The sequence below is a fragment of the Aspergillus candidus genome (assembly GCF_002847045.1).
Source record: "Aspergillus candidus strain CBS 102.13 unplaced genomic scaffold BDW47scaffold_68, whole genome shotgun sequence".
In the NCBI taxonomy this organism is placed as follows: domain Eukaryota; kingdom Fungi; phylum Ascomycota; class Eurotiomycetes; order Eurotiales; family Aspergillaceae; genus Aspergillus; species Aspergillus candidus.
The window spans coordinates 69,407-91,092 of NW_020194073.1; the positions used below are offsets into that span (position 1 = coordinate 69,407).

Below are 21,686 nucleotides of genomic sequence, written 5' to 3' on the forward strand. Positions count from 1 at the left end.
TTTATCAATGGCAGGGGTGGAAATAAAGCCAATCAAAGGGCTATTAACCCCGCGGAATGAACGAGCTAACTATATCCAACTAAGTCTGAATCCATAGTCCCTTTCCGCACACGGGAAGATAGACAGGAAAATGAGAAGCCTGCGCTGGTTGGATCATCACGCTATGGTCCTTAGCAGGTCACTGAAAGTGGCCTGAGAGCGAGACTAGGGAGCCTCTAAGCCTTTTGCGCGCCTTGGCGGGCTAATTGGCTGCAGACGAGCTTAGGGTGGCTGGGTCGTGGAGTTTCAAGAATGCTGCCCTCATTATTCGACATAACCCACTACTAACTAGACTGGGACGAAAAGTGGAACGAAACGGCCCCAACTGAGGAATTCTGAATCACGGGGCGATGCGAAGCGTCTGTTCTTGCAACCTTCTTGTTGTTGTGTGTTGAATCTGTTCATTTGTTCTAGCAATCAACGTTTTATGTCTATTGTGTATATTGTGCCCATGTATACAGAATAAAGTATTCAACATGTCTTCCTTCTAGCCAAGCTGAACCAGTATCGACAACAGGATAATATCTACCGGTAGAGCAACTCATAATTTGGCCTTCCCATTTTCAATCAACGCCCAGCTTCGTGAGTCGAGCGGCTCATAGGACTTCCCGTTTAGCCAGTACAGTTTGTCCCCATTCCAATCGCCTTGAGGATTCCATCCCTTCTTGGCTAAGTCGCCCTTCGCTTGTTTGAAGGTTACACCGGTGGCCACTCTACGATACCAATTAGCAAGTAGCTCAATTATCGCTCAGAGATATATCGGGGAGACTTACTTTTCAGTGAGCCGGACAAGACGAGGAAAAGCATAGGGCGGGACGCCCTTCTTCTTCAGTCGGCGGTAGAGGTTGGGCATGAATTCATCTTCAGCAGAAGGGTTGTCAAGCGTGATTCCCGCAGCACCCGCTTGGCCATCATACCTAGCAGTTAAGACATTAGCATAGGCGCTTCAATCAATGGAGTAGTGGAATCAGTCAAAACATACCCTCCCAGTTTCACACCATACACAACAGCATCGTGGACGGATGCAATCCGGCAAATATGATCCCGGACTTCTCCAGCGCTGACATTCTCGCCCTTCCAGCGAAATGTATCTCCAACCCGGTCCTGAAACTTGAGCCAGCCAGACTCGTCTCGAACCATCAGGTCGCCCGTACGCTGGAAAATATCGCCTTTCTGGAAGACATCGCGCAGCAACTTCTTCTCAGTCGAATTCTCATCGTGCAGATACTCAGTGAGAAGAGCACGGCTCCGTACCCGCCCAATGGCCTCCCCTTCCTCGCCCGGCTGGGCCTGAACACAGAAACCGGTTGCCGGGCTCCGATACGGCATTTCTGTCTCGGTGTCATACTTGACGATAAACATATCGTCTTCCAGGTACCGCTTTATGGGCCCTGAAAACCCAATTTTTCCGGCCCCCCAGGCGCCCACTCCAAAATTATCAAACTTCGTGATGCCTTCCGTGGATCGGTAGAACTCGCGGATTTCGGGAACGCCGAACCGCTGGCGGAAACGCTCCCAGATCTCCTCGCGCAGCCCGTTTCCGGCCGCTACTATGCAGGAGTGATCCTTGTCGAACGGCGAGGGTGGTGTGGCCAAGAGATATCTACACAGCTCGCCGATATACAATATGCGCGTCGCTTGGGAGTCGTGCACGTCTTTCCAAAATTGGGAGGCGGAGAATTTGCGCCGCAGACACAGCGTGCCCCCGGTGCCGACGGAGTAGCACAGGCCCGTGAAGTAGGCGGTCCCATGGAAAAGGGGAAGAGGCGAGTAGATGCGCAATGGAAAGTACTTTGCGGGGTCGCTCACATCAGAGGTAAGTGGAGTGGATGTAACCAGGGCCATGAAGTTGCGTATCGCACATGCTTTGGGTTTTCCCGTCGTTCCAGAGGTGTAGATGAGAACGGTCAAATCAGCGGGAGATCCTGTCGCTGCAGTCACGTCGGTGGGTGCGTACCGCTGTAGGTCGGCAGCCGTGACGGTTTCTATCGTTCCGGTGGAGACTCCGTCGAAGGAGGAGAGATTGAGCGCAATATGTGGCAGGTCGGAGCGCACGTCTTGTGACAGATCGGGGGTGGAGATCATAAACGTTGAGCGGGAGACATTCAAACAGTGGATAAAGGTGTCGTCTATGTCACTCGCAGTCAGCACACATTCTCTTCACAAAGGGGGTTCCATGTACAAGATTACCCCGCAGATTTGTGTTGAGCAGCGACGCCACGGCACCGAGTTTGGCAAGCGCATAGATTGCCACCACCATCTCAGGTGAGTTGATGGTAAAGACGCCAACAAAGTCCCCTTTCTTGATGCCTCTCGAGTGAAGCAAAGCGGCAAACCGATCCACAACTGTACATGGTGGAAGCTGTCAGCAAAGACATATTACCACTCCAAAACAAGACATGATATGTACGTACGGTCCTTCAATTGGGCATAAGTCCATGTTTTGTTTTCGAACCAGATCGCTTGCGCCGCACCATTGCCGTCCACCTCGATCGTCCGTTCAAGCATCCAATAGATCGTGGGTGTGTCCCCAAGCTGTCCGATGCGTTGCTCCAGGCGACTTTTCCATGACCGATCGTGATGTATGGCAGTGAGGTCGGTGGAAATGGAAAATTTGGCATTCAGATAAGCACCCGCGGCTGCAGTTAAGGCCGATGCCATCGCCACAGTGGGCGCGCTGAACTCGGAAAGGAATTCCATTGTGATAAGTGCCAGTTAGTAGATCGATATCGTCTATCAAAAGGGTAGTCCAGTTATCTTTGTTGCAACAATTCCAGTAACCCAGGAGCTGTGGTTTGATATCGAATCAGCAGCGATTGTATATAAACATGTCAAACGCGAAAACGCCCCACATTGACCGGACAAACAAGAGAAATGAATGTGTCTTCATGAAGGAAAGGCAAATCCGGCGAAAGGACCCTATATGGACAACAGCAGCATATAAATCTGGTCAGACTCCGGCTAACGAGACGGGAGCTGAACAGGACAAATCTACCGTTCGTCACAGGTGTCCGAATACAGGGCCATTGGAGTCTCGTCCATGCTGACGGCAATTGACTTGACAAGTGGGAACCGACAGGGCGCTAAGCAATGGGCCTTGCCTATCGGGGAATGTAATCTCTTTGAAGTCTGGAACTGATATCTATCCCACCGGGGGATCCTCGGTATCAGTCCCCACAACGGCAACGACCTGGGGTTTGCGGTGTTATCCTTCTGCCCTGTGGACTTTTATCTTTTCAGATAGCTAGTACGTAGCTGTCGCACCTTCATCCAGAGTCGTACCTTCGAATATTAAAGATTGAAGACCAAGCATACCTATACCTCCAGGCTGGGGTGCCCGGACCTGTAAAATTGAAATTATCCGATACGTGTAATTGTATTGCGTAGATCACGGAATATCAATAATGCACCGATCCGGCCGGGAATGCAACCAATCTTCGGTGATTTTGCCATCGGTCGAGAGCCGAGGCAGCCTCCAATGCGCGTATTTTACCAACCGTTACCGATCGGGAAAAGCTCCGATGGATATTCCTTAACGTCCTACCCTGAACTCGGCGTTTCGTCGAATTGGTAGCGCTATGGGTTTCCCATGAAGAACGTGATACAAGTTCTTGTGGAGCTGCTCAAATAAGCATGCTCTGATTTATCTCACCATGTTGTAGTAAAGTACGATATGTCTCCATATATCAAAACGGATGAAATAGAAAAACGGTTGTACTGCGGCAAATTGATCCGCAATATATATAGGTAGACGGTTACTCCGTACCACCTAAGGACAGGATCTCAACTCTATGGTGTAGGATCATGTAACTTGCCTATATCATTCAAGCCAATGATTATCAAATTGACTCTCACCATCTCGAGCTCTCCTTGTCACCCAAGCCGAGAATTCGATTGTTTCTTCCGAGTGGTACGAAGCAACTATCCATTGTAGGGTGGAGTGATTGTTCCGTCCTACTGTGGGTCAGACCCCACGATAGCGTTTAACGGAAGAGACTCAAGATTAAAGGGTCTACTTTATGTCCGTAAAACAAACTGGAGAAGCGGATAGACCATGCATTCCATGGCCATGCTGGCCATCCTGGTCGTTTATGTTTCTCAGAAGTAACAAAACAGCTTCATTGGACTGCCCTGTTACCAGAGACGGAACGAGCCTTAGCGGGTGACCGCATGTTGAATGGATGGCTGGTCCGCATCACGTGCACCCAGGCGTTCGTCATCGGCGCAGCCGCTAAAGCAGGCACGAGTCCCATGACACCGCCTCGCCCTTCTCCGCTTCATTTACGTCGTTTAATCTCTCCAACTCCATATTATCCCCATCGAAAGTCTTGTTATATCATTATCTAGAAGCTTGGTTACTCGTTATCTACTTCTTTTTGCATTCTCGCCGTACCGTGCGGCCAATAGACCACATCAGAGAGATTGAGTGAGTGTCGAGACAATGAAGTTCTTATCAGCTACCGCTCTCCTCGTTTGCGCCGCTCCTCTGTCTGTTGCCGCGCAGTCTCTACCCTTCTTTGGTTCCTCCCAGAGCCCTATACAAACCAAGGAAATCAAGTATGTAGAGGGCAACAACCCTCTTCAGTACTGTCAGGAGGACACGGCCGGTGATATCCTGCAAATTGGATCGGTGGACCTGACGCCTAACCCGCCTCTTCCGTATGTCTCACCAGCTCACCCACGCGAGCCCATTCCCCCATCGCTCCCTCTATTAATGCTGACTTGTGGGTAATAGTGGCAAGACGCTCACGATCGAGGCAAAGGGCGTTCTGCGCGAACGGATTGAGAAGGGGGCCAAGGTGCTTTTGGTGGTCAAATATGGCTTAATCACTCTGATCAGACAAACGGCCGATCTCTGTGACCAGCTGGTCAACGTCGATATGAAATGTCCCTTGGAAAAGGGCGATATGATCTTGACGAAGAAGGTCGATCTGCCCAAGCAGATCCCTCCGGTATGTTGCAACCGCCTTCGTATCCGATCATCGGGATCAAGACTAATACACCCGTGCCTACAGGGTAAATACTCCGTGCATGCCGACGTTTTGACCGAGGATGGCAAGACGATCACCTGTCTGGAGGGCGTGAACATTGAGTTCAAGGCCGGTTTTTAGACGACCTCGCAGCCGTGCTTCCTTCCCGCATAATTGGGCCATCCTTCGGTGCTGTATCCGTTGTTACGGGTTGGAAACGCCTTTGATCAACTCCTGCATCACGAATTCCGACGTTATGTTTGCATAGTTCATTTATCTCTTTCCAGCGGACTGTTGATTATGCTGCCTGTAATCTGCCGATTTCCACGATAGTCCGGTTGCACACCCCTTACAACACTCACCCTGTGCACCTGTCTTACGTCCTCTTCAGACCCGGCGTTTTGGACGATTGTTTGACAATATCGCAGCTACTATGTATGGCTTTAGACGACTCTACCCGCACTCTTATTTGTATCAGCAACGAGGACTTTGTGCTGCAACGTTTGCTTCCCGCATTTTTTTTTTTTTTTTTTTTTTTCGGGAACCTTGAGTATATGATGATCAGTTGAAATTGTGAAATTCGGTATATCCTTTCCCATTGTGGGGCAAGAAACACTTTGCCATCAACCACGTCTTAAGAAACTCCGTATCGATCGGTAGGTATAATTGAATTGTATGCACATGGCTCGGGTGTAACCTGGGTATCTTCCCTCTGTACTAAACCACCCCACTGGACCATGCACCTGGAAAAGAGGCACTCCGGCGCTCCGTATACAGGGCGCAGCGTAGATAACGCCACCTCAGATGACGGCAAGCATCTCGATATATTCCGGACAAACAAGAAATAGATAGGGACACAGCAACTCTCCAACTTATTCGCCGAACAGCCGCCGCACCCGCTTCAATACACTGTCCTTCTCTGGGTCGTAGGGGTGATCCTTGCTGGGGATTTCGAGAACGGCGGGGAAAGGGTCGGCGAAAGAATCGACGCTGTGTCGGATGCGCTCCGCGACCTACAATACATATTTGGTCAATAAGACATACAGACATAGAGCAAGACAGAGTCGCGCCCATTCTTTCTGCGTGAACTCGACGCCGGGAACAGGGACAACGGACATGCTGGTTTATCAGGAGCACGGCGATATCGTTTCTCTCCTGTGTGAAATTCACGAACGCTTTCTCAATTGCGGACGTTTCGGTCTTGGCATCAACGACGAGAAAATTTCGCTGGGCGTCTGGTCCATCTGTGACGTGCTTTTGTTATACTGTTGTCAGTACGGCGGTTGCACGCTGTGAGGGGCTTGTTTTGTCCACTTACCCCGATGCCCGCCAGCAGGAGCCCCGTCACGGAGCTGAAAACACATTATTAGTCTGACGCTTCGCATATCTCCTGACCCAGTGTAGTAAATTACTCTTCATCTCCGATGACGGCAAGGAACTGTCGGTCCTAAACGGTGACCATGGTTAGTTCGATACCGCATGTCTCCTGCCACGTCCCCGCGATGGAAGAGAGTCTGGCAAACATACCTTGTATGTGGTGGCTGACGCTGCCATGTTGCAAGCGACAGAAGTAGGCTGGGCTCTTCGTGTCCCTGGAAAAGAAAAAAAAAAACAGAACACTGTTCGCTGTTCAATAAGTTCCGCAAGTTGACTGTTGACTTCGCGAGGCCGATGATTATCGGTGGTCGTCATACGTCGGAGACCCTGCTTATCTAAGCCGCCTAGTGTATACTAACTAATTTTCGGCCCGCCTTATTATGGTTGTCGATTGTTTACAGACTGACCGACAAGAGAACCCGCTTTCACTTGACTTTGCTCACCAAGGTTAGATTTGATCCCCGCGAAACTTTACTTTTAACCATTTATTCCTCTTTATTTGAGACTAATACGTTTTGCGATCACAGTCTCCCGGCACTCTCTGCCCTTACCTCCCTGACATCATGCCGCGGCTGGTACGCCGCCGTCCTTTGGGCGAGCGCATCAAGTCTTATCTGAACCCGTTGGACTTCCTGCTATGGCTGTCGGAGGAGATCGACGCGAATGATTGGGATCAATTTGAGAAGGACTGGGCTCTTCCGTTGGGGATCTCGTTGAATATTATCTTCATTATCGCGCGGGCAAACAGTCGGACAAACAGCAGCAAAGCAGTCGATGATGTTTTTGGCGATGAAGGAAGCGCGCCCTGGTCAAGTTGGCTGGTATGTTTTCACCAGTATCCTGCCGGACACTCACTCGATCCAAAAGTGCTGACGGTTCCCGTGTTAGGCTTCATTTATTGTCCACCTACTTGTCTGCTTCACGGCATTCAATGCCTTCTACACGTTCCACCGGAAACGGCACTATCGCATGTTCGAATCTTCGATTGACAAGACCCCCGCAACCCCATCCGCGCAGCGTGTACGAGTCGACTCAACCCCCATGAGCGCATCGCCAATCCGATACTTTGCGAATAAGTTTTCGGGATCTGCGCAATCGCGAGTCCACCCTGATGCCCAGCGTGACGTGTGGGAGCTCGCGGTCTGGGACCCGCTACCGATCTGTATCCGTCTGTTTTGTCTATTCAGCCCCGGACATGCCCTTGTGTACTGGCTTTTCCTCCCAACGCAACTATCCGACCCTCGGCCAAGTGTTACTATCGTGACGACGATCCTCGTCTCGACGTTGCTGTCGGTGCAGATGTCATTCCTTTCCACATACTTTGCTCAACAGGCCAAGGACTCAACCCTTGTCCACAAAGAAGTCTTGAAGGAGTACGACACGAAATACGTCCACCCGCGAACCCAACCTCTGATGCGGGACGTTGGCACCCAGTTCAGCGATACCGACGCTACTCGATCTGGCTCCGAGACTAAACATAATAAAGTCGACACGTTCACTCCCACATTTGTGATCAACCGGGGCTTCAAGACTAGTCCAAACCCGAACTATGTCAGCCATGTTGACCCCGAAGGTCGGTCTTCCGGACGTCCATCATTAGCGGGCACGCCGAGTGGCCCTCCCCGCCAGACTCCGTTCCACACGCCCAGTCACCTGCGGGATGCGTCCCCTTTGGTAAGGGGTCCGTTCTCTTCAATACGCCAGCCGCAGTTTAGACCTTCGCCAGCGAGTACTGGGGATGGTGGAAGCCTCGGAGTCTACTCGCACGCCAATTCTCCGTTGAAAAAATCTGCTTCGACAAACTTCGAGCGACGTTTACAAGGTACTTCCAGACGGCCCTCGAGTCCATTGAAGAAGAGCAATGTGCCCGGTCTTCCAAGTCCCATACCGTCCAGCTCCAGGAGGAGCCACGTGGACACGCATCGCGAGGTCGGACGGTTCTGATTTCAACAGGGAAGCAGAAGCTCCAGGTGAAGTTTATGCTGAAAGAAAGGAGGCGGGAACATTTGGTATGGAGCATGCCGAGCTTTATTCCACGTCATTATTTTGTGCATGTTCATGGTTCTTATGACAGATTATTATTCAAGCATTGGGTAACGGCGTCTTTTTGTTCATCATTTCTTCCATTTTTACTATGTCTTCCCAGCCCCGCAATTAATCCAATTAGATGGAGTGGCGAGAATTTGGCCCTGCGAATTGGAAGATCCGGGGTGTCCAGCCACTGCGTTATATGTGCTAGCCATTATAGTATTTCTACAGCACTGAGGAGAATCGACTCCTTCAATAAAAAACTGAAAACGAAAAGAAGGAAAAGAGAGAACCTCGATACACATGCTGCAGCACATAAGGTGTTTATTGGTTTTTACACGCCTTCCTCGACGATGACTTAGTCAAAATCTTCGGTTGGACTTGACATTCCGTCCCTGTGGTTATCATCGGTGCCTTCCCCCTTGGTACACAGCGGCAAGCTCACACGGAAAAAACAAATCGTGTGCTCAGCATGTCTGCATAAACAATGTCAATGACCGGGGGGCTGGCATTCCTTAGTGGATACTCCTGGGTTTTATACATACCTCGCTCGAGCAGGTTGGACAGTACCACATTCCAATAGATTCCAAACGGTCCATCCCTTCCAAGCCAAAGAAAAACAAGCCTGTTGGACGAAATGCCCTTCTTTACTTTCCTTGCACGATCTCCATCCGGCTGTGAGGACTCACCACCGTCTCCTCGCCACAGACAGCGCCTTCGAAGACGAACCACCTCCGCCTCAACAAGCAAAACGAGAGCATCAAAACCGCTTCCCTCCTGGCTGGAATGGTTGAACATCGCCTTTGAACTGGGCCTTGATGTCGAATCCTTGATTCGTCGCTGCGATCGCCTTCAGGGTAAAATGGAGGAGTCCGTGCACTTGCCAGACAGCCATTTACTCAACCCTAAGCCCCCACGCCGCCAACGCCGAGTCGAGAACGTGAGAGCTTACTCCATAGAAAATAACATCCTGCCTTCGCAACAGCCCGTAAACGAAGCCAACAAAAGAACTGTGACACCAGGTATTGGAAGCCCGATGCGTTCGCCGGAGGGTTCACAACAAGGAGCCAAACCCACGAAACTTCCCTTGCCTAGGACATTTGCCGACAGAGGCAAATTCTCACCGAAGGAAAAGCAAGCCGTTGTCGAACATAGCAAACAAGCCATAGCCCGGAATATCAGACCAAGCAAGTCTTCTCAGGTGCTAGACCGGGATTCACCTAAATCAACACGAAAAGACGGGGGGCAGTTTGAGGGAAAGGACAAAGGAATATTTGCGCAAGACACACCCAATTCAACACCGAGCAAAGAGAAACAGAAAGTTCCCTACGAGGCATACCGTAAAATTGTCTCACTGGCAAGCTCCTCACGGCAAGAGATCGCCAAGCACAAGCTGAAGTACACAGGGGGAAGCCCGAAAAGTGCCATACCGTCCCTGCGAGGTGCTAATTCCAGCCCTAAGGCCGAGGCGAGGCCTAGTGTCGACAGCCTCCGGAACTCTGGCCGGACTTCTAATCGAGGGGCGAATAAAGATCGAGAGTTGAGTATCAATACTAGCGACAGCTCGCCCCAGAAATATCAGGAAAGGAATGATACGGCAACCGACTCCTCGGCTCAATCATATCCTTCGATGTCGCCTGTGTCGCAGCCTGGGAGCTCAATTACCGACTGGGAGGATAGATTTGTTGTCAATATGCCCTCGGCGAAAGATCCCAATCCACCAGGTCTCACCGACCATCAAATCAGGAAGTTCCATCAGAGTATTGAAAGCGTCCATGAAGCTGGCGGTGGAATGCTCGATCCAGACACCTTGCCGAGTCCACGTACGACATCGCCCGAAAATAATACGAGCCACCGGCCACGGGAGCAGAAGATCGGCACACTCGATGGCCAGGAATCACTGCGAGCTCCGAGTGAGTCGGAAGAGCAGCCACCGGGATCCTCAAATCGAGGCGGGTACTACTGCCCGGAAGAAGTTGGGAAGCAACGGTGCAGCACAATATGGGAGGATGCATCGGGCAAACCAGAACGAACTACCCCCAGACTCAACGCCGACGGTTCTTTTTTAGGGTGCAAGGAGATCAACGGGCCGCACGACAAGAATCCAGACGAGATCCTCCTGTTTTCGACAACCGAGGAGCGGCCCCGTGTAGTAGATGTGCCCGCGCCGCGGTTCAGGAAACGCGCGGCACCACGTCACGGCACGACAGGGCTCGAAGAGAAAAACGTTCGGGAAGAATGGACATCGATTTCTCAGAACTTGAAACATGCCCAATGCTTGAAGTCGTCTCCGAAGACCATGTGCCGCGATGCCAAATGCCAGCCCCCGGCCCTTCCCAGGCTTCAGGGGAAAGGGAACTCGCCTCCGAACATGAATGCTGCCAAGGACAACAATCAGGGTCCCAAGGGGCACACCACCAACCCGGACGATGTACTCATTATCACACCCACTATCACACGCAGTATGGTGACCATGGCCGACGTGAGAGCTCACGTCCCGAGGCAACCAGGCGCACAGGGGCCCACGTCGCGCACAGCCGGCGAGATCATTCCAGGCGCCAGGGCAAAGCATCAGATAAGCTCTTCTCCATCAGGATTACGGCGCGCAACCCAGAATTCGTGGGACATCTCGCACGCATCGTCCGCCGCATTTTCGAAGCCGGCCTACCCAAGAAACGGACGCTTCGCGAAAAACCGACCCGACCAAGGAGCTCCCGGCGCAGAAGGACCAAACACGCTTAGTGGATACATTCGCATTCCGGCCCTCGTCAAGTCATTCCGGTCGTCTACAGAGAACCTGGCTCAGTCCATGTCCATGGCGAAACCCCTGCAGTCCCCAACGTCCAGCACCGCGAGCTCCGACAAGGAGAATGCTCCGCTCAGGAGTGTGTCTGATACAAGCCAACTCCCCAAAGCACCCACCAAGGGGGTCCTTTCCTCCATGGATACAACCGGCTCTCAACGGGACTTCCGGGACGTCCTGCCTAGCTCTCGAATAATGGAAGTCGCCGAGCTAGACGGCCACCAAGTAGAAAGGTCCAAAGACGCAGTCCCCTCGCAACCCAAACCCACCGCAGACATTCCCTCTAAGATCTCAAAACCCACCACCAACAACAACAACAACAACCACAAAGCCGCAGCAAACTCCGTCACAATGTCCCTCCTCGTCGACATCCTCGCCCTATCAGCCGCACAGGTCCAAACACTCTACAACCAAATCATGGCGAACCGCCACTCCAAAGCCACTCTAGCGAAGATCGGCGCCAACAGTATGCTCTACATGGTCGCACACTGTCTGCGCGTCATCAGAGACCTCCTCACAGCCATCTCCATCTGGAACACAACCGGCCGCTGGCCCCGTGCTAACAAGAAAGACCTCGCTGACTCCGTGACGGAAGTCGTGCAGGCCGTAGCTTACACGCTTGTCCTGGCGTTCATCATGGTGATCGTCGGCCGCACGGCCGGGTACGTGGTCCTGATTGGGAGCTGGGTGGTATGGTTTGCGAGGCCGTTTGCGTGGGTGATTGGGGCGATGGGGAGGGCGTTGGTGGGGTGACGACGATGGTGGTACCGGATGGGGTTGCTTATCGGTTTACTTTGTGTCGCGCTTTTCTCTCTTCATGTGGCTGTTTTCCCGCATTTCATTTTTGGGACTCAAGCCTGCTGCTTGTATTATCGTTGTGGCGACATCAGCATATCCTTACAATAGCAATAGCCTACCTTAGCTAGATAGATAGTTATTCTTACTGTCGTAGAAGAGAATATCTATTATCTCTATATGCTGCTCTTCTTACTTGGTAGATGTAGTATACTGTATCTTATGTTGCTACATACTGGTATAGTAGTAGTACTCCTGTAACTACTACTCACTACCCTAGTCTCTAGAATAAGTATCAAAAAGATCACATATCTGCTCACATTCTACTCTTAGATGAATGGAAGGCCTAGATAGAAACTACGAATAGAGAAGAAGAAGAAGATCATCGCTAGAAGAAATTCTACCTTGAGATCTATCTATATCTCGATGTTAAAGAATGGAACATAGATGAAATAAAAGAAAGGGTGGGAGGGCAATAGGAAAGAAAGAGAGAGAAAAGAAACTAAAGACTGTATCCCGTTGTTGAAGAGGATAAGGATAGCCATAGCCATAACGCCAACACTGTCTGTCGTTATCATCATCATTATTCGATGTTGAATTGTTCGTACGCCGCTGGTCTTCACCTGTTTATCGACTTCGTTCTTCGTGTAATTGACAAGGAAAAGAAAAAGAAAGAAGAATAATAAGATGAGAAGCAGAAAGAAAGAAAACTATACGAGAAGGAAAAATAAAATAAGATAAAATATGGAATAAAATATGGAATAAAATATGGAAAACAAAACAGGGGAGATGCCTGTTGCATACAGCAAATTATGTTGAATTTGATATTCCTCACACTAGATCAGAAACTAAATACCTGGGGTATATGTGAAAATGGTTAAAAAGAGTCATGTTGAAATAAGATAACGCCCAAGAAGAAATCGTTGAGAGGTCTTCAGTCATGTCGCCATAAAAGATGTTTTTTTCGTGACCTGGGGATGTGGGATCCCAAGGCAGGGTTGTGTCGTTGAGAGTTGATGTTGAATTAGTTAGTAGATGCTGGGGATGGAGGGTTTTTTGGTTATTTTTTTTTTCTTTCTTCTCTTTCTTTCTTGGAAAGAAGATGTCAGGGGCTAGTTCTTGGTCGGCACCTCCGGAGAGACTTCGTTGACAGCCACGGTTGGCTGGGCTTTCTGTTCAGTGGCGACTTCGACGTCGAGGTCCTTCACGTCCAGATCCTTGAACAGCTCAAAGAGGTTGTATGTGTTGTGGAAGTCATTGTTCACTGCGAACGTAGTCAGTTACCAATCTGTCCATATTTTAATAGCGAGGAACCTACCAATGTTCACCAGGTACCAGGTGTCCACGACACCCTGGATCAGCTTTCTGCTCGGGCTGGCGGCATCATGGCACTTGGCCCAGTCCTCTCCCAGACGATAAGCCTCGTCCTTCCACGCCAAGAAGCTGACGGTCTCCACCACGGTCGGTTGAACGATCTCGCGCCCGGCAAAGATACCCCACGTCAAGGCATTGGGAGTATCACGGGTGTTGGTGCGGAGCTCGCCGCTCTTGGACACGGCGTGGTAGGTGAGGTCTTCGTTCTTCTCGATCCGCGCGATCAGCTCGTCGAGTAGGTATGGGGGCACCAAGAGTTCCAGGTATGCCTTCTGGTAGACGAATCCGTTCTTGGGACCCCATCCGTACACGGAGTGGGATGATCGCGCGCCATTGACCGCCGGCTGGGAGTTGATGGTGAGAAGCCCGCGCTTGTTCAACTCGAGCAGCTCGCCCCCAATTTCGCTAGCTTCGGAGGTGATGGGAGTATCACACCAGGGCAGACGGTCGAGCTTTCCGTCCAGGTAGCGAGTAAAGAGGTGAGAGAGATCGCGGATAGACTTGGGTTCCCCCCACAGCTTGATGTTTTGTTCGTTGGTGCCTTTGAGGCCGATGCCGTAGGAATCCAGCTCACCGAACGCGGGGGACCGGGAATCGGTCCACCGTCCGTTCGGAAATTCGTCCCAGGTCTGGGTACGAGCCACGTAGGAGGAATTCCGGTTCCGCCAGAAGATCGGACGGACGTCTTCGCCTCTGCGGTTAAGACCCAGCGATGGCCGCCACGGCAGGGGCCGTTGCAGAGGCGTCTCCTCGGACGGGAGGAGATTCAGCTCTCCGAGGACCTGTTGCGTCGACTGGGCCAGGTTCATCGTGTAGAAATGCAAATGGTTGATGCCCGACGCCATGAGTTTCCGGCACATGTCCGCAATGAGGGTTTTTCCAATCTCCCTCACGGCCGCATCGTCATTCTTGACTGGCTCCAACGCTTCCAGCCAGGACGGGGGGATGTGGATCTTGGTCCAGTTCGCTCGTCGCAGGAAGGCGGCATAGGTCTGAATCGGCATGATACCGGGGATGATGGGCACGTGAATCCCCTTCTCCCGACACTTCTTAACCCAGCTGATGAAGTTATCCGTGTCGTAGAACATCTGGGTGACCACGAACGAGCTCCCCGCGTCCACCTTTTCCTTCAAGTGATCGATCAATTGATCCACGTCCGAGTTGTCGTCTGCGCCCTCCGGGTAACCGCCGACACCGATATCGAAGTGGTTTCCATACTTGTCGCGAATATATTTGACCAGATCCTTCGCGTAGCGGAATCCCCCATCGACGGCCTCCCAATGCTCCTGTTCACGAGGCGGGTCTCCGCGAAGGGCAAGAATGTTAGTGCAGCCGGTCTTGTAGGCGGCCTGCAGGGCCGCATCCACCTTCTCGATTCCCATGTCGGTGCAGGTCAGATGCATGCAGGTCTCCAGGCCGTAGACCGACTGGGCGACGTTGACCATCTCGCAGGTCAGATCCGACAGGCGACCGCCGGCGCCCCAGGTGATGTCAATGAAGCTGGGGCCCAACGCGTGCATACGATCCATGCGATCGTACAGATTCTGCACACCCTGGGCAGTCTTGGGAGGGAAGAACTCGAACGAGATTCCCGTCCTCCCCGCCGCCTCATTCTGTGCGAGCTTGTCCTTGATATGCATTGTCGTAGGATGAGGAGAACTAGGGGACAATATGAAGTCTAAGCATTGCTGTGACACGCAGGCGACCGGCCGATATCCGGGGAAGGAGAGCACGGACTTACACGAATCACTCTGTTGACAGAAAATAGACACAACTCCAAGAGCAAATCACACAGAAGACCACTGATCAACCTGGAACCTAGCTCTAGGGTAATCTAGGAACTGTATCTTTTGTGGCTCACCAAGCCCGCCAGTGGCTGTTGTAATACGGATGGCGCCCTTCCGAGATCAGACCGAGGTGTCTAGCGACACTTTGAGAGCGAAACGGACCCTGAGGAAGGAAAGGAAACTGTAACCGTTGAAAATGACACAATGTTATCAAATGAACGAGCCAAATGAAAATTCAGAAAGAGAGAGAGTCAAGAAGGGAGGGGAGAAAACAAAGTCGCCGAAAGAAGCAGATCGAAGGGAGGGACAGCGGACGCCGGCCTTCGGAGACGGGGAGCGGGCACGTGCTCTGGCCAGTTGATAGGCCAGTAATGCAGCACCAGGACGCGCAGGGGGGTTTCAATTTCACAAGGGACTCACCCACACAGGACAGCAATGGATTCGATCTCCGGATCACTGTAAGGTATATGATCAAATCCGCGACTGCGCCTGAGGTCAACAGTATAAAACGGAGATGAGAGGAGAGACAGGGTTGCCATTAGTCGTGGCTGTTAGTATTGAGCGAACTGGGTGGAGATCAGACTCCGGTCCCGCTTCTCATTTGCCCCTCTCGTCTTAGTCAGCTCTCCCCTCTCTGCCCCTCACTGACTACTACTACTACCGTGCTCCGTAGTTAACTAGAACTAACTAAGCTCACTAAGACTTTCATTGCGGGACAAGATGGGAAAAAGTTTAATGTAAAAAAAAAAAGTAGTAAAAGTAGACAGCCTGAGGTTCTATCCCGTTCAATGATCCCAGCTATACGCGCGCCTCCCTACACGCTTTAATACTCACTAATACAATCCCGTTATCAACCACTCCCAATCCATTAATAAAGTCAGCCATTCAATAATTATATCAAAACCAATCAATCAATCCACCATGTCGTCCGCCACTATCCCTCCCCCCGCCGCCGATCAGGACTACAAGCGCACCCTGCTGCCGCTGCTCATGTCCAACAATGTCCTCTCCTTCGGCTCCTACGTGCTAAAATCCGGCCGCGAATCCCCCTACTTCTTCACCTCGTCCCTGCTGCACACGGCGCCTCTCCTGCGCGCGACCTCCGCCGCCTACGCCAGTGTCCTGTCCACCCCGCCGTTCGTCACCACCGCCGCCGACGGCAAGACCACCCCCGCCTTCGACATCATCTTCGGCCCCGCCTACAAGGGCATCCCGATCTCGGCCGCCGTCACCAACGAGCTCGCCGTCCGCGACTCGCTCGCCGGCACCGGAACCTGGGACAACGTCAGCTACTCGTTCAACCGCAAGGAGGCCAAGGCGCACGGCGAGGGCGGCAACATCGTGGGCGCCCCGCTGAAGGGCAAGCGCGTTGTCATCGTCGACGACGTCATCACGGCGGGCACGGCCCTGCGCGAGGCAGTCGATATCATCGAGAAGGAGGGCGGTATTGTCGCCGGTGTGGTGGTGCTGTTGGATCGCGAGGAGCGCGTTAGTGACGCGGAGCCGAAGAGTGCTGTGGGTGTTGCGCAGCGGGCGCTGGGTGGGAATATTCCTATCCGGTCGGTTATCGGTTTGCATGATTTGATTGAGACGCTGGGTGATAAGATTGGGGAGGGTGAGGTCCAGCGGTTGAAGGATTATCGGGCTCGCTACGGCGCGGAATAGATTGCTATCGCACTTTGACTCTTAGATTGATATACATGACTGATGGAATGGTACCGATGATGTCTCTTCTCTTTTCTTCTTTATTTTGATCTTTTCCTCTAGACATCAGGTCGAATACCTTCTGATTGAAGAGCACAAGGTGGCTGATAAGGTATATACACCAAATCAATCACTCAAAGCCAAAGGTCACGGAATGTTTTTGATGAAACCAAAGCATGGAGTGGAGTGTAGATACATATATATCAAACAATCAAATCACTATTTATATTTATAGCATGGCTCAACATGAAAGTAAATATACTGCGAAGTCGCGCATGGAGGAACACATAGTCGGATCACATACCGGTGGGTTGGTAATCTCGAGAAGGTTACCTTCATCGTTCGTCTCTAATGCACCTACGATTACGATTAAATGCATTCACAATTGGGATGCCTGATCAGAATAACCCAAGAACCAGTAGTCTGTACTACATGGCTCTCACTGAATCTATGCCAGATCAACACTACGCTTCTAACCATGTGATTATCGTATCTAGTATAAACCCACAGTGACCATCAAGACTGCCCCAACGTCCTGACTGCTGGAAAAACAGGTTTCTTTACACACAATAAACCCTGTGCCGGACGACTCTCAACCGAAAGACCCGATCCACAACCTCCACTCAAGTCTTCTCGGACGCCGAAGAGCCCATACATGAAGCGTTCGCGTTGTTCAAACGCAGTAAACAAGGCGACACACAGCAGTGGCAATTCCCTGGCAGGTTTTTGCGCGTCTACCTTGACTGCACTTACATATGGGGTGCCTATCCTTGCGTTTGTTTTCTATATTGGTGAGAATGGTGCTACAACGGAGTCGAAGACGTTGGATCGTGACGTGAGTCATGAGTAGAGGCCGTTACGAGTAGGCTGGATCGTGAGGAATCAACTGTCGAGATAGTGAGGTACGGTAGTAAGAAGAAGATCAAGAGTTTCAAAATTTGCACGTCATGTTTCCGAAGCAACGGCGCGATGTTTACTGGATTTGTTGGGAGTGATAGGGAAATCCAAACTGTGACCAGGGCGAAGACATGTCGGTGTAGAGCAATACCGCTCACATCATTTAGGCTCAAAGCGAACACGAGTCGAGGAATTTCCTTTTTTCTTTTTCTTTTTGATTATTCGTTATCGGCCAGCGTGTTCATGTCTCCATCGCTCGTTCCGAAGAACGTTCGCAGTCTGTCCGAATGGAGTAGGAAAATGGATGGTACGTGGAGAGAAAGCACCGAGTGGGAATAACACCGACACTGTCCTTGAAAAAGAAAAGAAAGGATAGAAAATAGGGAAAGAAAGTGACATGTGTGGACCTGCAACGATGAGTAGGCCGAGTCAGATTGCCAAGGTCTGGGAAGCGTGACGCATATGATATGTCTACATCATTGGGCTCCATCGACTGCCATGTGCCTCCAAGACTGCACCTTGGGTAATCTAGCTGTTTACATGCAGTTCGAATGCAATAGCCTGAGGATTGATTGTGTGTCGGTTATGCAGCGGTCAAACCCTGTTGGGTCTGCCTGTGGGACTTGCGCACCTCCTGTACAATATATGCACCGTGTCGGCGTGAGCGTCATCTATATGCTGCTTGGGAGAGTTTGGCTTTGGGTATAGAATGCTACACCGCATTGGATTGGTGTGGTTTGTTGCTATATTCGTGAGTCTACCGAGAAATGGTACGTATGGCATGGATATGGGTGGCTGGGCGAGGAAGTCAGCAGCATAACGAGACTTGGTAACACCATTCTTCACAGTGAGAAAAGGTCAATGGGACATGTACGGAGTAAGCCGCGGAGGATGTCACCGAGAATATTGGAATAGTGCACATTCTGATTCTACCTAATTACCTAGGGAATATATATCAAAGCCCAATAAGTCCTATCAACTACCGACCTACCACACACTCAATTTACCACCAGGAGGCCCCTCAGCCGCGTGGATATAGAAACCAATAGCGAGCCTCAACTGGTCAATCCGAGCCAAATCAGCGGTAGGGAAGGACAACCGGCTGTCACCAAACTCCCGCCAAAACCGATTGGCAGGGATCGAGCTTCACTGCTGACAAGTTCGGTTCCCAATATATGCATGCGCCTAGAATCCGCCTGCATGCGTAGGACATGGCAGGTGCAGCAAGCGATAGCGCCGTTCTCTGCGGAGACCGAGCCTAGATGACATCAAGTGGGTCATGATGGTCTGTTCATAGCATCTAAGATCCTGGCGGCGATCTGACCCCCGAGCAAAGCCTCGAAAACTGTGACAAGCGGTCAATATTAGCCAAACGGCTTGGAATTAGTGACCAATCATGGTATATTGGATAAGCTCAACACTAAGGTATGGTACGCGGCGTTTTAAGTTACCCGGTACCGACTAGTCGGGTGGTCTAGTAAGTTTCATACACTGCCTTACATGTATCTCGATTGATTGAACTTAATTGAACGATGCTATATCTAAGACTTCAGTAGTTAGGCGGGTACTTAGCAGACTTATTACTCTATCATGATATATGGCAGTTGGATGATGCTTTGAAGAATATATGTATCTAAATTTAATGTGCCACATTCGCATCATGTATTGCCCAGTCGCCATGAAGCATACCAGGTACCTACATAGGTAAACCGGCAAGGGACAGATCCACCAGAATCAATGAAGACTCGTGATGTGGGAATTCTATACCCTCCAAAGTCTCCACAGATTGATGGGAGAGCTCAACTCAGGGTAGAGAATCAAATTGACGAGAGGCGTATAAAGGCGTTCGAGGCTCCATCCAGTGATGCTTCTTCATTCCTACGAAAAGAACCAGAAAAAAGAAGCTATTATATGGCGCCAGTCCTAGTTCCATAGGTCTGAAATGGCTTTTATAGAATCATTGAAAGCTTCAAACTGGTATGAGAGATAAGCACTCTAATGTGACACCTTGGTTATCAAGCTCCTTGTTGCCTCCCTGCTTTTCTTCACAGCCTTGATAAACCCTATCCATCAACCAAGGCTCGAACTACTAGAATTATCAGATCAAGGACTGGTGCTACGATGTGTATCTCGCTAACTCCCCTTGCATAGATATGAGGTCTTTCCTGTTTTCTCGAGAATTTCGACATACTACCGACTTGCCCAAGCGAGCTTCGTTGGTCGACAACTCCTCGGAAATCAACTCGCAATAAACACACTGGACCACCGCATGACTCTCCAAGTACTGAATATCCCGCATTGTTCTCTTGGAATCCATCGACGCAAGGGGACTGCACATTAGCCGCAATATGTGTCTGTATCTGTAATACAACCGGACGTATCCTAACCGTAATCCTGCCAAGGACTTAGCGGTTGGCCGCTCCCCACATCTTGATCGCCGGGGGCCGACTGGCGATCGATGCTTGACAGAACAGTTCTCTTGTCGATGAAAGACCCAATCAATTGTATTTAGGAAAGTAATTGGTAATGTAAATAGCGCGACTCATTGGCGTAGATTTTTGTATAGTTTCGTCGTGTACAAGGATCATCCGTGCTCCCAGAAATTGTTGAATTGTGAAACAATTGTCGTTGATGCCCGAGAGGTATCACAACGTAGGTGGATGGCGAAAAAAGACTAGCATCGGTAGTGTCAACTTAATTCGGATTAAATCAACTATAGACATCGTTTATTTTGCTCTTCCTCCGCTTTCAATGGTTGATCGCAAAATGATAAGAATCATAGAGACGACAAGCAAGAACTCAAACCATCGAGGACTACTTGGACACCAAATGTAACAGATCAAGTAAACACGGTCGTATATGCAAAAATTATACTACGACCAAGATGTCTCGGAAACCTTTGTTTTGATTGCGTCAGCGAATAATCATCTCGCAGAGCGGTAGTCAAAAACCCCCGACAGGCTGGGAGCGTCTGCCTATTGTTTTTCCTTTGTTGATACACCTCGTGGAAGCCTCTTGTCATATTGTCCTCTTCCTTATCGGCGGGCAAGAAGTGGGTTCTTCTACTATTGTATAATTGTGTTCTATTTTCCAATCGAGTGGTGGAGAAACCGATATGCTTTATCGCCGCGCGCTATAGCCCTCTCAATTGACAAGTAAGAAAGAGCCCACTCTCTGACTAGCAGGTCGAATCAAAATCTGCCGTTGGGACGTTGGATTCATGTTGACTTGTTGTCCAGTCATGGCGTGACATATACTATCGATGATAGCCTAATCATGCTGTGTATCTTGCATCGGCATTCATCAGCCGGTGACGAAAAAAAGACATGCCCATGCACCCAGAGAGTGGCAACGACTCTCGAACGAGTATACCGGGGGAAAATGAAATGTTTTGGCCGGAGGACTTGATTTATCACACAACACGGGATAGCCGAGCTTTCATTGATGGGATCTGCGGTCGTGCTTTGAGCCGCTAGTGATGTTTGATATGCTGGACTGGAAAATGATGATCATATACAAATGAGGGTTGATTGAACAAGTAAAGCGGAAGGATAATACCAGCCATTGGAATAAATGAAAATATGCTTTGGAAAGAAATGTAATTAAGTTAAATTAAATTAAGTGTATTTTTTTAATTCTAAAAGAAAAAAAGGATGCTTGAATAAATCTCAATTCGAATAAAACGGCGTAGGTTTGTGAAAGAGAGCGCGGACCCATATTGGATGGATCCACCACCCGAAATAGAACCAAACTTTCCTCGAACATACTCCGGAGTACTGACCACCAACTTGTTCCCTCCACAACCATCCTCCTCTACTCTGTTCACAATTCGATTTTACTTGCCTACTGACAATACTGCATAGGGTATATTTTATTTAGGTATCACCATGCGTACATACAATGTGCAGGAGA

The 21,686-nt window shown here is 50.4% G+C and overlaps 7 protein-coding genes across 7 annotated transcripts; 4 read left to right on the forward strand and 3 right to left on the reverse strand.

The window, feature by feature from the left end:
- Positions 1–429: 429 nt before the first annotated feature.
- Positions 430–3,106, reverse strand: BDW47DRAFT_112674 (putative bifunctional fatty acid transporter/acyl-CoA synthetase (FAT1)). Its single transcript, XM_024814216.1, has 5 exons — positions 2,454–3,106; positions 2,230–2,385; positions 1,022–2,168; positions 813–956; positions 430–752 (listed from the first exon to the last, which is right to left on the reverse strand). Exons 1-5 carry the CDS (start codon positions 2,737–2,739, stop codon positions 581–583), a joined length of 1,905 nt encoding a protein of 634 aa, XP_024668204.1. The 5' UTR covers positions 2,740–3,106; the 3' UTR covers positions 430–580.
- Positions 3,107–4,327: 1,221 nt separating this feature from the next.
- BDW47DRAFT_112677 (ML domain-containing protein) lies at positions 4,328–5,532 on the forward strand. Its single transcript, XM_024814217.1, has 3 exons — positions 4,328–4,698; positions 4,775–4,991; positions 5,055–5,532. The coding sequence occupies exons 1-3, from the start codon at positions 4,481–4,483 to the stop codon at positions 5,148–5,150; spliced, it is 531 nt and encodes a 176-aa protein (XP_024668205.1). The 5' UTR covers positions 4,328–4,480; the 3' UTR covers positions 5,151–5,532.
- A 50-nt stretch (positions 5,533–5,582) lies between these two features.
- Positions 5,583–6,655, reverse strand: BDW47DRAFT_112679 (H(+)-transporting V1 sector ATPase subunit F). The gene is made up of 5 exons (XM_024814218.1): positions 6,537–6,655; positions 6,422–6,456; positions 6,328–6,361; positions 6,126–6,263; positions 5,583–6,022 (listed from the first exon to the last, which is right to left on the reverse strand). Exons 1-5 carry the CDS (start codon positions 6,561–6,563, stop codon positions 5,882–5,884), a joined length of 375 nt encoding a protein of 124 aa, XP_024668206.1. The 5' UTR covers positions 6,564–6,655; the 3' UTR covers positions 5,583–5,881.
- A 184-nt stretch (positions 6,656–6,839) lies between these two features.
- Positions 6,840–8,424, forward strand: BDW47DRAFT_80289 (Nur1/Mug154 family protein). The gene is made up of 2 exons (XM_024819893.1): positions 6,840–7,207; positions 7,275–8,424. Exons 1-2 carry the CDS (start codon positions 6,950–6,952, stop codon positions 8,328–8,330), a joined length of 1,314 nt encoding a protein of 437 aa, XP_024668207.1. The 5' UTR covers positions 6,840–6,949; the 3' UTR covers positions 8,331–8,424.
- Positions 8,425–9,051: 627 nt separating this feature from the next.
- Positions 9,052–12,345, forward strand: BDW47DRAFT_134483 (putative NTP binding protein; the record flags this gene model as incomplete). Its single annotated transcript, XM_024818100.1, has 4 exons — positions 9,052–9,107; positions 9,138–9,271; positions 9,302–11,879; positions 12,300–12,345. The coding sequence occupies 4 exons, from the start codon at positions 9,052–9,054 to the stop codon at positions 12,343–12,345; spliced, it is 2,814 nt and encodes a 937-aa protein (XP_024668208.1).
- Positions 12,346–12,394: 49 nt separating this feature from the next.
- BDW47DRAFT_112685 (methylenetetrahydrofolate reductase (NAD(P)H) MET13) lies at positions 12,395–15,673 on the reverse strand. The gene is given in 4 exon segments (XM_024814219.1): positions 12,395–12,761; positions 12,774–13,276; positions 13,331–15,045; positions 15,128–15,673. The coding sequence occupies 2 exon segments, from the start codon at positions 15,024–15,026 to the stop codon at positions 13,125–13,127; spliced, it is 1,848 nt and encodes a 615-aa protein (XP_024668209.1). The 5' UTR covers positions 15,027–15,045; positions 15,128–15,673; the 3' UTR covers positions 12,395–12,761; positions 12,774–13,124.
- Positions 15,674–15,968: 295 nt separating this feature from the next.
- On the forward strand, positions 15,969–17,074 carry BDW47DRAFT_112687 (orotate phosphoribosyltransferase). The gene has a single exon (XM_024814220.1). The coding sequence runs from the start codon at positions 16,095–16,097 to the stop codon at positions 16,836–16,838; it is 744 nt and encodes a 247-aa protein (XP_024668210.1). The 5' UTR covers positions 15,969–16,094; the 3' UTR covers positions 16,839–17,074.
- The last annotated feature ends 4,612 nt before the right edge of the window (positions 17,075–21,686 follow it).